Source organism: Mytilus trossulus, chromosome 2 (assembly GCF_036588685.1).
Source record: "Mytilus trossulus isolate FHL-02 chromosome 2, PNRI_Mtr1.1.1.hap1, whole genome shotgun sequence".
Lineage (NCBI taxonomy): Eukaryota > Metazoa > Mollusca > Bivalvia > Mytilida > Mytilidae > Mytilus > Mytilus trossulus.
This window is the reverse complement of record NC_086374.1, coordinates 41,164,562-41,182,583: the sequence shown is the minus strand read 5'-3', so window position 1 is coordinate 41,182,583 and position 18,022 is coordinate 41,164,562. Positions and strand designations below refer to the sequence as shown.

Below are 18,022 nucleotides of genomic sequence, written 5' to 3'. Positions count from 1 at the left end.
AAAATCCAATAAGGAAATGGAAACTGAATAAGGAAATAGAAACCGAATAAGGAAATCGAAACCGAAAAAGGAAATGAAGATTGAAAAAGGAAAAAGAAACCGAATTAGGAAATGGAAATCGAATAAGGAAATGGAAATCGAATAAGGAAACGAAAATCCAATAAGGAAATAGAAACCCAATAAGGAAAAAGAAACCCAATAAGGAAATAGAAACCGAATAAGGAAATGGAAATCGAATAAGGAAATGGAAATCGAATAAGGAAATAGAAATCGAATAAGGAAATGAAAATCCAATTAGGAAATAGAAACCGAATAAGGAAATGAAAATCGAATAAGGAAATGGAAATCGAATAAGGAAATAGAAACTGTATAAGGAAATGAAAACCGAATAAGGAAACGAAAAAAAAATTTGAAAAACTTTTTGAGGAAAAAAAAATTTGAGGAAAAAAAAATTTGAGGAAAAAAAATTTGAGAAAAAAACAATTTTGAGGAAAAAAAAAATTTGAGGAAAAAAAAAAATTTGAGGAAAAAAAAATTTGAGGAAAAAAAAATTCTGAGGAAAAAAAATTTTGAAGGAAAATTTTTTTTTAGTTTGGACTTGTAATATTTTTCAAAATTTGAATATCAAAAAAGGAAAAAGGAAAAAGGAACCAACTTGTGTCTGGTCAATGATACTACCATCAAAGGTTTAGAAACAAACAATACAAAGCCATTCTGGAGGTACATCAAATTCAAGAAAACAGACAACATTGGTGTATCACCTTTTAAAAACAAGGGGAAAATAGTCAGCGTCAGCAAAGGAAAGGCAGAAATTTCAATCCAACAATTTAGATCTGTATTCACAATTGACAAATCAACATCAATTCCTAAAACAACAAAATACATACTGGAAACAATACCCGAACTATTTATAACCACAAAGGGCCTGGAAAAACTACTCAAAGATGTTAACCCGTAGAAAGCATCTGGACCAGTAGGTATCTCAAACAAAATGCTAAAAGAATGTGCATAAATAGTGCCAGGACTAATAGCCATCTTCCAAACATCGATAGACACTGGCATTCTACAAGAAGACTGGCTTAACGCAAATATCCCGTGTGTATTCAAAAAGGGATAAAAACACGCTGCAGAAAACTATAGATCATTCTCATTAACATCAGTACCTTACAAACTACTAGAACTTATCATATGCACGTCCTAAAAAATCTTGAAAAACACATTCTTAACATCGCTCAACCATGGATTTAGATCCGGCTACTCATATGCAACACAGTTACTAGTCTCCTTACAAGAAAGCATATGACGCCGGGCTACAAACAGACATCGCCATCCTGGACTTTTCAAAAGCCTTTGATACAGTACCATACAACAAATTATTATCAACAATGGGAGAATACGGAACTCGAGGACACCTAAACAACTGGCTGAATATGTTTCTGACACAGAGAAAGATGAAAGTAGTAGTAGTAGAGGGAGAACAGTCGGGAAAAGTTAAAGTGGACTCAGGAGTTCCATAGGGAACAGTTCTATGACCATTACTTTTCTTATATCATATAAATGACATCCCAGACAAATCATCAGAACGGCTTTTCGCCGATGACTGCTTATTAAACAGAACCATCAAAACAGAGAACGATCACAAACTGCTGCAAAAAGACCTAGTTAGCCTAGAAGATCGGGCAAACAAATGGGGTATATATAAACTCATCATAGATATCAGGACTAAATTTTATATATACGCCAGACGCGCGTTTCGTCTACAAAAGACTCATCAGTGACGCCCGAATCCAAAACAGTTTAAAATGCCAAATAAAGTACGAAGTTGAAGAGCATTTAGAATCAAAATTCCTAGTTTTGCCAAATACAGCTAAGTTAATCTATGCCTGAGGCAGAAACGCCTTAGTATTTCAAAAAATTCAAAAAATTTGTAAACAGTAAATTTATAAATATAACCATATATTCATTTTAGTAAAAAAAGTGCTGACAATTGGGCTATGCAATTTAACGCAAAAAGATGCTACATACTAAGACACATATAAACAAACGTTGCTAAAAAGGCAAATTCAACCCTAGGCTTCCTCCTAAACAAAATACGATACTGTCCACAGGAATGTAAAAAAAACTGTTTACATTTCTCTAGTTAGATCAACAATGGAATACGCAGCAACAGCATGGAAACCATATAGTATAGCAGACTCAAACAAGCTGAAACGAATACAAAGACAAGCAGCACGCTTTATAACAGGCGACTACAGAACTAGAGAAGATGACTGCATAACAAACATGCTTACAAAATTAGAGCTACAGGAATTACAATTGAGACGCATGAGCCAAAAACATTTATTTTTGTACAAGGTGGTTGAGGTGCTGGTACCTGCTATTGGTCCAGACCAGGTGTTTTGACATTCATACCAGTAAAACACCGCAACATTCAAATCTATTCTTTGTTTCCACAATAGTAAATTGGAACCATCTAGAAGACACTATTTTTCGCGCAACAAGTGTAGAGAGCTTTAAATCTGCTCTCGCGAAACGTCAGTAAAGCGATGGTGCCTTCACTCCCGTACCACTAGTGGAGCTTTCGCGATAAATCTTATGAAGAAACATTGCCCCCAGCGGAGGTATCACAACAAATCTGTTTTACACGCAATGACCTTAGTGGAGGTTTCAGAGTAAATCTGATGTGCACGCATTACCCCTAGTGGAGGTTTCAGAGTAAATCTGATGTATACGCCGCTGCGTTTCAACAGACACGGGCTTGTCTCAGAAACCAAATTTTCTCTATACATGGTAAAACTGAGTCACAATAAACCTGAAGTACACTACCAAGTTTGGATTACTGATTAAATTCATTGTATGCTAGTATGTGCGTTTTTGTCTTTATGCTGTCTGTGTGTTTTTTTTAAGTTTTTATTTTTCAAAGATTTCAAGTTTTATCATTTTTTTTTTTAATATTCTAACTTACTTATTCTCGTCTTTATACATGTAATAATTGGCCTTCATCTTTATATCAATCAAAGGTTACATAATGATATGCCCTTCTACTCTTGTTGGAAAAACAAATAAAAATCAGGAAAAATAAATTGAAATGTATAAATATATTCAAAAGTAAATAATCCTACAGTAATTCTAAAACATATATTCTAAGATCTTTTAAATTACCTAAACCAAATTCTATTTTTACCAAATAAGATATAAATAAGAAGGGATCTGAGGAAAGTATATATACAGACTAATTTGTTCCAAGTACTAGTGGTAGCACTTCAGGCGAATTTGTCCCCTCACATATATCTTTCTTTTGAAAAAAATGTAAATTATGCAATATATGTTCGCGTCCTGAATATGCATGAGATATTTGCCACCTGACGTTAAACAAGCATCATCCAATCACTCGCCAGTTGTCCAATGTCATGTGACAATACAATGTTGTTGTCATGTGATATCGGCGTTATAAATAGTTTACAGTTTAAAGAAGTAAGATCACGTATAAAAGGTAAACAAAAGATTGATTTTATGTTTTATTATCACACATCTGAACATGCAAATATAACCTATTTTTATATAAATGTCGCATATTGGTTTAATAGAGGATTCTATTATTCGATCATTCGTTTACATGTTACTTTTTATTGTGCAGTTATAATAAACTTGATCTCTTTTATACAATACATGTCATTACATTTATTTAAAATAAATATAGAAATGAACGTTGATGTCCTTGTCCGCACCATTGATTGTCAGTTTATCATTAAATAAACAGTCCGTGAAATCGAAGTTAGATTAATTGTTACATAATCTTGAGAGTTAAATATGTGTACGTTAAAAATGGAATTGAAATAAAATATCGGACACTGAATTATTAATCTATTGATTTGTTCTGTAGCGCCTTTTGAATTTTGTTTAATCAATCTTTTGTGTTTTTACCAGCGCAATTACCTGAAATTGGTTAATATACATAAACACAGTTTACAATCAAATTTCCATAGTATCTTCTTCGACCGACTGATATTTTACTGAATTTGATATGCCAGTATAGTATTTGGAAAGTATTTCTTTTTCATAGTACTTAATAAGTGTGCATAAATTCCATCAATTGAGATTTGTATTCACAATTGACAAATCAACATCAATTCCTAAAACAACAAAATACATACTGGAAACAATACCCGAACTATTTATAACCACAAAAGGCCTGGAAAAACTACTCAAAGATGTAAACCCATAGAAAGCATCTGGACCAGATGGTATCCCAAACAAAATACTAAACGAATGTGCTACATATATAGCGCCAGGACTAAATGTCATCTTCCAAACATCAATAGACACTGGCATATTACAAGAAGACTGGCTAATCGCAAATATCTCGTCTGTATTCAAAAAGGGAGAAAAAACACGCTGCAGAAAACTATAGACCAGTCTCATTAACATCAGTACCTTGCAAACTACTAGAACTTATCATATAAACATCCTCAAAAATCTTGAAAAACACAGAGTCTTAACATTGCTCAACCATGGATTTATATCTGGCTACTCATGTGAAACACAACTACTAGTCACCTTATATATATGACTTCATGAAAGCATTTGACGCCGGGCTACAAACTGACATCGCAATCCTGGACTTTTCAAAAGTCTTTGATACAGGACCACACAACAAATTATTATCAACAATGAGAGAATACGGAATTCGAGGACACCTACACAACTGGCTACATATGTTTTAACACAGAGAAAGATGAAAGTAGTAGTAGAGGGAGAAAAGTCGGAAGAAGTTAAAGTGGACGCAGGAGTTCCATAGGGAACAGTTCTGGGACCCTTACTTTTCTTTTATCATATAAATGACCTTCCAGACACTGTCAAATCATCAGAACGGCTGTTCGCCGATGACTGCTTACTATACAGAACCATCAAACCAGAGATAGATCACAATCTGCTGCAAAACGACTTAGCTAGCCTAGAAGATTGGGCAAACAAATGGGGTGTGCGATTTAACGCAAAAAGGTGCTACATACTAAGCATAAAGAACAAAAGCCAGAGATTATATACAATCAACGGCCACATACTCCAATAAGTTCAGAGCAACCCATACCTAGGACTGCAGATATCAGAAAAACTGAAGTGAAGCACGCACATAACAAACGTTGCTAAAAAGGCAAATTCAATCCTAGGCTTTCTCAGAAGAAATTTACGATACTGTCCACAGAAATGTTAGAAAACTGCTTACATTTCTCTTGTTAGATCAACAATGCAATACGCAGCAACAGTATGGAAACCCTATAGTATAGCAGACTCAAACAAGCTAGAACGAATACAAAGACAAGCAGCACGCTTTATAACAGGCAACTACAGAGCTAGAGAAGATGACGGCATAACAAACATGCTTACAAATTAGAGCTACAGGAATTACAATTGAGACGCATGAGTCAAAAAGTTTTCTTTTTGTACAAGGTGGTTGAGGTGCTGGTACATGCTATTGATCCAGACCAGGTGTTTTGACATTCCTACCAGCAAAATTCAAATTCATTCTTTGTGTCCACAATAGTAAATTGGAACCATCTAGAAGACACTTTTGTTCACACAACAAGTGTAGCGAGCTTTAAATCTGCTCTCGCGAAACGTCAGTAAATCGATGGCGTCTTCACTCCCGTACCACTTGTGGAAGTTTCGCAATAAATCTGATGAAGAAGCATTGCCCCCAGCGGAGGTATCACAACAAATCTGATTCCCATGCAATACCCTAGGTGGAGGTTTCAGAGTAAATCAGATGTGCACACATTAACCCTAGTGGAGGTTTCAGAGTAAATCTGATGTATACGCATTATCCCTACTGGAGGATTGACAGTAAATCTGATGTTCACGTATTACCCCTAGTGGAGGTTTTGCGGTAATTCTAATGTTCAGTATACCGGAACTAGTCAGTGGTGGTTTCAAACAGGCACTGGCTTGTCTCAGAAACTAAATTTCCTGGTATACTTGAATCACAATAAACCTGAAGTACACTACCAAATTTGGATTACTGATTAAATTCATTGTATATGTAGAATTTGTGTTTTTGATTTTGTGTTTTTGTTTGTTTGTGAAACCTCCACTAGTGATATTATAATGTAACCTTCGATTGATATAAAGTTGAAGGCCACTTTTAAGGGCGTTTTTCAATAAAAGCGTACTTTTCAGAACTAAAAAAAGTGGAAAATCAACTTGTCTAAAATTTAATTTCAAGAGTTAATTTGAATACCTCTATTATAGACCTGTTTGTAAACCAAAATTGCAATCTTGAATATTCTTTAAAATGATATAATTTTCATAATTTGTGTACTGTTTCGTAAGGGACTTGTGTCCCCTACGAAACTTCTTCTTAACACACATATTTTTTGCAATTTTAAATGTTTCCTATAGACATTCCAGTTTGTTTACTTTAAAAACATTTTTTTTTTAATTGGAAAACCGTTTTTATCGATAAAGAGTAAACAGTACTTCACATATGAAGGTACAATTCATGTTACGTAGTGGACATTTTGATGCGTTTCGTAGTGGACAAAACCGTTTCGTACTGGACAAAAAGTTTCCGACGGTAGTTGACATCAACCTTATGATATGTTAATAAAAACATAATAAAAATTACATGAAACTAACCCTTGTTATTTGTTTTGCACTAATATAATTGAAAAAAGATTAAAAAAAGACTGCATGGTAGTGGTAGTGTCCACTACGAAACGTTTTTCTCCCATACTTGTTTCGTAGGGGACGTATTCGTATGTTTTATTTTTTCACCACAATCCCTTTATTGCAATAGTATAAAGATTGACTGTATTCATCAAAGCATGTATTAAGCTGTACACTGATATTTTTTTCATAATTTTAAAACCAGATACTGAAGGAGATTTGACCCGTTTCGTAGTGGACATTTACAAAAATACGGTATCACTCTGGTGCATTTAATGTGCTCAATTTTTCTTACCAACAATTCAATTGCCGTTATAAAAGCATCACTTCTTTTGTAAGACCCTAATGTTTATATCTCTTGCAAACAAAAATTACACTGATTTTATAAAACTGTCTATTAGCAAATTTTAAGACTTCGTTTCGTAGTGGACATTTGGTTAGGGACAAACCTTCTGAAATTAAAAATCCAATGTTAAAAGCTGTTTATTAAAATATGTTGGCTCTAAACATACTTTTGAATTATTAAAGAACTTATATTAAGTAAAAATAATATTTATTTCTACACTTGTTTACGATATTTTTGAGTATGAATGTTGAACAGGCGGTCTAGGGACATGCCATTTTGGTTGTTTTGGACCATTCAGGATCAATATCTATCAATCCCTCTAGAAATAAACTGTCTTTTTGCTTTAAAATTTTCAAACTAATTCTATGAACTGACTGCACAAAAAATTACTTGCAAAGATCAAACACATGTTTTTTAAAGTGGCAAGAAAGAACGTTTTTATTGAAAAACGCCCATAACATGTATAAAGACAAGAATAAGTAGGTTAGAATATTAATGAAAATTTGATAAAACTTGAAATCTTTGAAAAATTGAAAAAAAGTTTAATATTCTAACTTAGTACTTATTCTTGTCTTTATACATGTAATAATTGGCCTTCAACTTTTTATTGTGCAGTTATAATAAACTTGATCTCTTTTATACAATACATGTCATTACATTTATTTAAAATAAATATAGAAATGAACGTTGATGTCCTTGTCCGCACCATTGATTGTCAGTTTATCATTGAATAAACAGTCCGTGAAATCGAAGTTAGTTTAATTGTTACATAATCTTGAGAGTTAAATATGTGTACGTTAAAAATGGAATTGAAATAAAATATCGGACACTGAATTATTAATTTATTGATTTGTTCTTTAGCGCCTTTTGAATTTTGTTTAATCAATCTTTTGTGTTTTTACCAGCGCAATTACCTGAAATTGGTTAATAGACATAAACACAGTTTACAGTCAAATTTCCATAGTATCTTCTTCGACCGACTGATATTTTACTGAATTTGATATGCCAGTATAGTATTTGAAAAGTATTTCTTTTTCATAGTACTTAATAAGTGTGCATAAATTTATTAGGGTATACTGAGTAATGCGCAATTTTTGTATTTTTTTTCAGGTCAAAATGAGCTACATTGCAGGTTAGTTATAATGCATTATAAAAAGACGTTGTTTCGCAATCCAAGATTCTATCTTCAGTTTAAAGATGTATACAGAAACTAGATCTCAGACGCTCCGGAAGGGTAACCAAATCCTGCTTCATTAGTAATGACAAAATCGTGTAACTCGATTCTTTAATTTTATGTTAAGGTATAACTAGGGAATTGGTAGTTGCCAGGGTCGTTTTCAATATCATAGCAGCTTCGTAGCTGCTATCAATATATATGTAGAAACTAGGCTAGCTACACGTTCAATAGTCATAAATCTACGAAGCACTATGTAGCCGCTACAATTTTACGATATTGAACGCAACCCTGTTATCTAACCCGTGAGTTCAACATCGTAGCAGCTAGTTTGGCCGCTATGTCTTAGATATGTATCTATTTTGAACGGTATGCTACGTATCTAGCCTAATCATTAGCAATAAATTTTCAGGCGCCGTTTTGAAAACTCTAAATAGCATGAACTTTTTGGGTTATCAAGATATATTTAGTGGCTATGCCAGCTATACGGTCAATAGCCAAAAATCTAGGAAGCGCTACGTAGCAGCTACGATATTGAAAGCAACCCCATACAATTCTCTAAATTCTTAAACTGAATCTGACGGAACATGAACATTCCATTTTTACGCTTAAGGATAGACAAAACCGGTAGAAGCTACATCGCAATTTTGAAACTGAAAAGCACAAAGTACAGCACTGAAAACGTAGGCAACAGCTACATGTACATCCTTTAAAGATTCTATGGGTGATGCCTGAATATAAAGTTGTTTTTAGACTAGCAAAATTGATTCAGTGACAACGACATGACGCAATGAAAGTTGACGGGGGAAAATACTTAATTCTTGTAAAATTATATAAAACCTATTTCCTTTATGACACCTGCAATTTCTTCTCACGTGAAACTCATCTCAAACGAGCTTATAAGTGAAAGATGTTGAAATTTCACATGAATGAGATTCACATGAATATCACATGACATTATGCACATGAGTTAAATATTGCATCTAATTATTCCTTAAAACTATTCTTTTCCATCAACGTAACACTGGATTATTTATAGTAAATAATTGATAGCAGATATAGCAGATGTCACTTAAAATATAAGATACTAAGGAGACAACATACAATCATAGTTTGAGAATGGAAGGCAACATTTTCATAAATACAAAAACAAGAGAAGAGAAATACAAAGTCCACTCAACACTTCACAGTAAACCTGAAAATTGAGAAACCGCAAGTATTCTGTTGTGAACTCTGGAAGTTACTGCCTCACTAGTGACACCCATTAAGATTCAACGAGACAGCAAGTGCACAAAACAGTCAGTGTTCAATTAATCGGATTCAGAAAGAAGATACAATATCAATTTAGACTTAACCATGCCGCATTTATATGCTCCATGTTCAAAGCCAGAAACCTTGGGCATTTTATGCTCTCTGACTGGGAAGTTGTCTCTTTGCCATATTCCCAGTTGCTATTCTCATTTCTATTAATGAGACAACACAATCAACGTTGACAAATACTGACGACGGAAGCTGACAAAACTGTTTATTATGCACCACGACTTTTTAATGACACTGAAAGTTCCACCATAATAAGATAACATACTATACGCGTAACATAATTAGTTTGTTTTTACAGAATATCAGTTTACAGATGAATTCGAAACAACTCCAAAAATGGTACAAGACTTTAAGGATTACGGCTATATATTAGTCAGGTATATTTGTTTATAATAGACCGAAATATTTCAAACATGAATTGTTCTTATAATAACTCTTTTAAACAGTTATAAAATAATTGTGATAAACATATTTGTATATCAAAGTTTGAGTAAGAAACCCATTAGATTTGCTGAAAGGAATTATTTCTCAAAACCTTAATAGGCAATAACATATATAGCCCAAATAAGGGATTGACAGACCATTTGGAAAATCAGAGAAAATGGACATATTTCTGATTGTATTTAATTTATGTCAAATAAAAATGCACGTTGATATACTGTAAAACTCTTTTCAAATATATCAAAATAAACTCATGATAGATACCATCATACTGTGCTAAAAATTGTGTAGACCAGACGAGTGTTTCGTCTACAAAGTGTCAGTGGTCGTGTGAACTTTGTGTCACAATGATGACAGTACAAAAAACAAAGTCATAAGGATGATATAGATATCAAATATATACTGACTACTCAAATAAATATTGATTTTTTTTTCAATTTGTTTGATTTTCAGAAACTTATATGACAAAGAAGAAGTAGAAATGCTTATAAAAGCAGTTAGTGAAACTGATGCCTTCCTTAAGAATTCTTATCAGGTAAATATAGCAAATGTAACCTTAAATTTTGTCCCCCTGTTTGTATATAATACAGTATTCCTTTCAATAGACAATTAATTTTCGATTACACATAATTATATAATATATATAACATATTATATAATCTGTGAAATGTATGCTTTATTTGAGTTTTGGTATGAATATGTCGTCATTTATCAAAATAAGCTTAGCTGTCGTTATTGTTGTTTCCGTTTGAATGCCGTTTCTATGATAATTGGTTTCTCCTCAAAGAACATTCAGGAATTTTTAAAAACAGCCTCATTGTTCTTGAAACTCATTGTATATATAGTTACTAGAACACACCCGCGAAATCGCGGGGAAATATAGCGTATGTAAACTTTAAAAATAAAAAAATTGCCTTTCCCCTTTTTTTCCCAAATACCGATTTTTATTCCTTCTGTTCTTCTGTACTCTATGAACATACATATATACTTTAATTACTATACACGGCACTGAAATCATATATATCAGTGAACGCCATGAATAGTAAAGAGCCCCCCCCCCCCCCCCCCCCAGTAAACCATTGGAATTAATAATAAATTATAACAAATACAATGTATTCATAGTAAATATATGTAAGTATACAGAAATATATACGCAGCGCCGTGGATAGTAAACTATTTGAATTGATAGTAAATAGCATATATAAAGCAAATATTATTTATTTTCGTTTTCCTCCCAAAATAACCCAAGCTGAAACGATTTAGGCAAGTATGATAAAAGCTAGAACTCAAATTGATAGCAGAGAGCAAATTTATACACTTTATTCGTTGTCCTTGTATGTTCAAAGTACACAAAAAAAACACAAACCGGAAGTCTAATCTGACTTAAAGTTTTGTCCAATATCGGGGAAATATCCGGACCCATTTTTTTAAAAAAAATTCCCAAAATAACCCAAACTGAATGATCATAAGAATGGATGACAAATGCGACTATACACGTTACCTATAGCATATAGAGGCATGATGATTTATTTATTGTGGAAGGAGGAGAAGCGACACAAAAAATGAGGTCTTCTCGTTTAATAGTATGGAAGATATAATTGAACTAGAAAATTCCATAGACGAAGGCCCGTTTGTTTGCATAGTAAAACTAAATTTGTAAATATTTTGCACTGTATAAATTAGATTTATATAAAATAAGATTCAAGGTCACGGAAATCGTTTGAGTTTCAACTGAACTGCTGAGAAACTACAAATTTTGCAACTTGAACTTCGTGAAAGATCAGACACCAACATAAGTCTGATCGATCAATTTTAAATATTTCTTTTACAACCAATATTGAACGTGTGTTTTCATCAAAAGAAAAGACAAAGTCAACGAGACAGTAATTCGGCTACATAAATGAACAAATCACATCAATACGCTTTATTGAGACGACAAAGTAAGATATTAGTTTGTGTACAGTTTTGAGTTGTAATGAGATACCGATTTCAGATTTGCTAGTTGTCAATTCTTGATGATTTTGCCTCGAATTATTATCATACCCACTGAACAATTTTTCGTTCATGAATACTATCAAGTCGGTAAATTTAACAGCGTGTGTGACAACTTGTTTTAAGTACCTAAATGAGTGTCTGTATTTGTTAGCAAGATCTACTAGTAGTAAAGTTTCCAGTAACATTGTAGATTATCGTTGTTTCTTCTTCTATCAAGGCATAATGATTATTTGTTTTCATTTCAAGGTTTTCTGGATAATTGTTATACATACCATTTTCATACATTTCTGTATTCTTTATCAGTCGCATTTATCTTTTCTTACTTTGTAGGTTGAGAAGGGGGCAAAAAAGGCACCAAGGATAATATGGAGTCACCCAGGAACTGACGTCACAGGTATGGCAGCTAGATGTGAAAAAGTTGTTAACACTTGTGAAAAGGTAGGAACAACATAATTTTAGTTTTATCATGTGTAAAAATGCTGAAAATTATTTCATTTTATTGTTATTATTTACCAACTGAAAAACAGAACGACATTATTTACCCATAACACTCTGTCTAAAATGCCAGTTGAAGCCAAATATTTTGAAAGATAACCTAAACATAATTGAAGTCTTTGCTTGACTTTATGTATATACATCAATCATATATATTGTCGATCTTTAATTTGATTTTGTACTTTGGAATGGAATTCTAAATGTTTTGTAATAATAGTTCTGTCGCATGTAAAATTAAGATAAGCAACAGAAATACTAGTTTTAGCGAGAAAATAAGGAGTTCGGAAATATAGTTAGTCTTGAATAGGACATTTCTGTGTCATTTGATAGTGACTAAAAGATGTAGTAATATTTTCATTTGTGGTATTCAAACCAGTCACATTTAAATTTCCGTATCACAACAATTATAAAAGAAAGCTTCCATTAAATCTATAATGTCTATAACATTTCATTGTCATCTGAGACATAATTGATGTAATAGGTCATACCTTTGTTTTGCACATGGAAAACATTTATGCTTAGACCAACCGATCACATGTTAAACAGATGAACTTTTGAAGATTTTAATTGTTACTGCTTCAAGTTAACTGAGGTCATCACACAGTTTAATAGACGTGGCTATTTGAAACACTGACTGGTCGCTTACTAACACCTGACCTAGCTCAAAATATTTGCGCGGCGCCCTGATATAACTTTCTACATAGTTGACATTGTCTGTAATATGAAGATAAATTGTGTTTATTCTATGTCTATAGATAGTTTGTTAAACATGTTCTAGATACAATTGGTTCTTTCATCATGTATAATTATTCCAAATTGAATTACAATTTTTCTTCAGTTACTTGGAGGTGAAGTCTATCATTATCATTCTAAGTATATGCTCAAAGATCCTAATATGGCGGCTCCTCATTACTGGCACCAAGATTATGGGTATGTTCTATTTTAAGAACACTTAGAAGGACAAGCTCTTTTCAATATCAGCTTAGCATCAATATTAACTGCAATTTCAAACAGGTCATCCAAGTGTTGGTTTGTAGCTGGTATTTGATTCGCCTGTTATACAATACTAGTGCACTCAATCATATGGTCATTGAACCTCAAAAGTTAGTTAGACAGCTGTAAAGATATATTTGATCCATAGACTTCTCCCAAACGGATTGTACCTCACACGCTTCATATAGATAAGCTGACGTAAGATTCAAACATTCAAAACTTACTTGGTGTTTTAGTTGAATTAATTATTTGCAATCTTATCGAGAGAAACACATATGGTCCGACTATGAGCTAGACTATGTACTACTATTGTGAAATAAATGACTCTTACTAATCATTGTGATGTTATGTAGATATAGGAAGATGTGGTGTGAGTGCCAATGAGACAACTCTCCATCCAAATAACAATTAAAAAAGTAAACCATTATAGGTTAAAGTACGGCCTTCAACACGGACCCTTGGCTCACACAGAACAACGAGCTATACAGGGCCCCAAAATTACTAGTGTAAAACCATTATGTACCCACTTACGTATGTCATTATTAATTTCTTCAGTTACTGGTACAAATGTGGCAATCTGTTTCCAGACATGATGACAGTATGGGTAGCACTGGATAAAGCAGTCAAACAGAATGGTTGCATGGAGGTACTAGCATGTTTGGATTTATTCATAGCGTGTTGTAGTCATCGTATTGATTAACGATTGATGAATGAATAAATAACAATTCCTTAAGATATGTGCATAACAAGTTTTCGTGTGATACACGCTTTCATGAAAATTCGACATAGAAAAATGAATTTGAAAGAATACCCGCTTTAAATAAACGGCTGATAAATATCCAGGTAGGGAAAATGTACCTCAAAATTGATAATACAAAGTAGAAAATTCCAATTCCAAATAAAAATCATAAGTCGAAAAAAGAAAAACAACATCATGAACTAAAAACAACATATCACTATAACTGAAACTAAACAACGAGCTACACGATTTACTACTGTTTCCACCAATTTGTGTCATTTTAAACCTATAACTGATATAATGGAACTTATCTGACACTACAAACAGATATTTTCAATTAAGTACATCGAGGTTTTTTTTCATGAAATGGACTTTGAAAACATCAAGCATACTATGAGAATCCACAAATCAAAAATAACATAAAATTCAATTCTCACCTATAAATGTTATAAAATTGAGAATGGAAATGGGGAATGTGTCAAAGAAAAAACAACCCGACCATACAACAGACAACAGCAGAAGGTCACCAACAGGTCTTCAATGTCAATAATAGCATGTCCAGCAACTGTACAACCGAACATTATAAGTCCCAAGTCGTAAGACCCTATCGAGACCTCATAGAACATATACTATCATTATAGATTCTAAGTGGATCTCATAAATGTGGAAGAATTGAACACCATCCATTTGATGGACAATACGTCGGTCTGAAATCACGTGTGGACCTGATAAGAGAGAGATGCCCACACCATTACATGGAAATGAATCCAGGTTAGTGAAATGTGTTTGTGTGGGGGGGGGGGGAGCGATCATCGAAACAGATACTAGCTAGTGCATGAATTCTATAATTCTTTTTTTTTTATAAATTAAAAAAAAGAAACAATCTTAAACATCTAGAATTAAATAGATTGTGTGGGTAGTTTACTATCAAATACTTTTTAATGTAATGCTGAACAAATAGAATTAAGAAAATGCATTTAAAGAAGTATTGTAACTGATAATTTTAACATGAGCAACGAAAACCTACATAAACGCTGGTTATCAGGCTCATAAGTAGAGTAAAAAAAAAACTGAGATTATGTGCACAAATCAAAGGTAAGACGACACGTTTAATTTGAAATGAAGTAACCCGTTTTGAAGTTAATTCTTCTTTCTGTAACGTTTTTGAAGGAGATGCTCTGTTCTTCCACTGCAATACAATTCACCACAGTAGTGCCAACAAAAGTGATTTGAGACGATGGGCCTACATAATGACCTACAACCGAGCTTCCAACAACCCAACAATGGTACATCATCATCCACAGTATACTCCTTTAGAAAAGGTATTTTACATTATTGAAATTGTTTTGGTAGTAATATTTTAGAATTAATAACAGACTGAAGCATGTCATATATGAACAATTTCCCATCAGTTTGTTGAGAACGAATTACTTTTCATTTTAGTGTGTCCGAAATATAAGGAGCTTAGAGTAAAATTTATTAAGACATATTACTGGTCTAGACTAGGTGTGTTTAAATATATTGAACTTTTAAGTTTAAAGAACATCAAACAGTTAACCAATTTAGGAAAATACATTTTTACTGCATTTAAAGTCATGGACAATATCATAACATTAACATTTTTTGTCTGTTTACTTGTTTACTTTGAAATTTTGTATTGACACAGATGAACTGTTAAGTTCAAGGTAATTAAGAATTTGAATTTGACTTTCGATTAGGCCGAAATGTTCTCGAAAACGTCATCATAAAATTGACTTATTGTTCATCTGCAGTTTGATTGTCCCTCTAGTATCTTTCGTCCCTCTTTTTTCACTAATTATCATATATGTTTCAAATTTAGGTTGCTAATTCTGCTATCAAAGAATGTACCAATTATACAGATTTGTCAGGAAAAGATTTTATTCACCCTCTAAAGAACACGACGTTAACAGAGTTATACCAGAGATAACCTACTCCCACAGACTGAAATCTAAACAAAATATCAGTTATAACAGAGATAATAATCTAATAATCAGTAATATTTAGTGTGAGATATGAGAAACAACTATATATAATTATTTAATGAGTTTATTTCCTTGTATATATAGAGGCATAGGTTCAAGATCCCGCCATGCGAAGAACACACATTTTATACTGCTAACTAGAAGTTCTAATATTTATATAACACAGTTGGGCTTGATTTGTATATTTATATGGTAGATAATTTATTAAATTTAAATATAAAATGTAAATGTGTTTGAAACGCATTAAACTCTATACTTATACTTTTTATGGTATGCGAATCAGGTATTTCATAACGCAATAGCATCAACAAAATGCATACTGATGTGATATTAAAATTGTGAACACTATCGTCCTGACTATCCTTCTTTATAATTTACAGTTGAGTGGAATGATGCACTTCACAATGAAGGTATTACCAATTCTAATAATTTTGAGTCCCAAATGTTTGATCTGGATTGAACTTTATAAACCTTTCGTAGTTACTGCTGCTGGTCAATATCCCATGCGGCGCTTTTGTATATTTGATGTTTTAATAACCAGTTCATAAATGATAAGTCAATCCTGTGTGCCACAACTTATTTGCGCATATGATAATTTAAATTCTGGAAATTGTGTTTTCTTTTTGATCCTAAGTATATATTATGTTCCAATAGAGAAACAATGATTTTTCATTCATATGGTTTCAAAATAATTTTATGACACTGTTGAGAGCGTTTAACTCTTTTAGAAAAATAAAATTGTGTACCTTTTTCGTTCTAGACGTTTTTTCGGCAGACACGCTTAATGTTTTTGTTTGGTTTTTTTCACACAAAGATTTCCATTATACCGATTCACGAACTGTGGCCGAACGCTTTTAAAAATTTTGAAATATTAGAAGTTGCGCCTCATTCGCATCATGTTTTAACAAATTGCCGCTTAAGTTTTGTCATATGACCTCATGACGATTAAGTTGCTTTAACATATGAACGAATGTTAAAAGCTAGAAATATTACCAGGTTTTCAATGACAAAAGAAAGACAAGACTGTTAGCGGTAAAATCTACACAAACATTGTAAAATTATAAAGCCTGAAAAATACCATTCTCAAAACTAAAACTAGAAAAAAAGTCAAGTCAGGTATGCCGGAATAAAGCAGTTCCTGATCGACTGATGGAACATGTCATTTTGCTCATGTCAAGCAAAAATGGATGGTAAGTATTTTTCGATGATGTCTGAATCGGAAAAAAAATTGACGGGATTGTGGGAAAGACACATGTAACATGTCCATGGTATGCGATTCATGTATTTCATAACGCAAAACAAAATAATGAAGGCCTCCTAAAAACTCTACCATACCTTGTTTCAATAGCTCCTTAGTAAGCAGCAACTCTCTGTGAACGAAACCGATGATAGGAAATATAATCCTTAGGATATTATATCAAATTATGTATATATACTGCATACGCGAAAAAAAGTAAAATCACAAAAATACTGAACTCAGAGTAAAATCTAATCGGAAAGTTCATAATCACATGGCAAATTCAAATGACAAAAAAAAAACATCAATAACGAAGTGCTACTGGAATACAATTAAAGATACTAGTAAATGGAAAGTGTACAATGTACAATATTTACTCCTCTCCCGTTAAGTTAGTCTTCTCCATCAAGTTCCCTCATTGTAAATTTCTAAACGTAATATGAAACTTACTTACCGTATCCGCTTGATAAAGTTTTGGTTGGGTTTGATGCTATGCCCATAACCTACAATCGTTTTAACTTTTCAATGAGAAGATATCATCTATTTACGTGAGGTTGACAGATAGTTGTATCTTCCTAATCAGAGGTTTTCCTTTGCAAAGTAGGATTTGTCCTTT

General features: G+C 32.8%; 1 protein-coding gene across 1 annotated transcript; it reads left to right on the top strand.

The window, feature by feature from the left end:
- The first annotated feature begins 3,418 nt into the window (after positions 1–3,418).
- Positions 3,419–16,519, top strand: LOC134707255 (L-proline trans-4-hydroxylase-like). The gene is made up of 10 exons (XM_063566865.1): positions 3,419–3,493; positions 8,120–8,141; positions 9,802–9,880; positions 10,398–10,479; positions 12,270–12,377; positions 13,273–13,364; positions 13,983–14,073; positions 14,808–14,937; positions 15,337–15,488; positions 16,007–16,519. Exons 2-10 carry the CDS (start codon positions 8,126–8,128, stop codon positions 16,112–16,114), a joined length of 858 nt encoding a protein of 285 aa, XP_063422935.1. The 5' UTR covers positions 3,419–3,493; positions 8,120–8,125; the 3' UTR covers positions 16,115–16,519.
- The last annotated feature ends 1,503 nt before the right edge of the window (positions 16,520–18,022 follow it).

Excerpts from the sequence above, each read along its gene's own strand:
- LOC134707255 (XM_063566865.1), top strand. Across the intron at positions 12,378-13,272 it reads TTGTTAACACTTGTGAAAAG|TTACTTGGAGGTGAAGTCTA; the intron begins GTAGGAACAACA and ends ATTTTTCTTCAG. Across the intron at positions 15,489-16,006 it reads AGTATACTCCTTTAGAAAAG|GTTGCTAATTCTGCTATCAA; the intron begins GTATTTTACATT and ends TTTCAAATTTAG.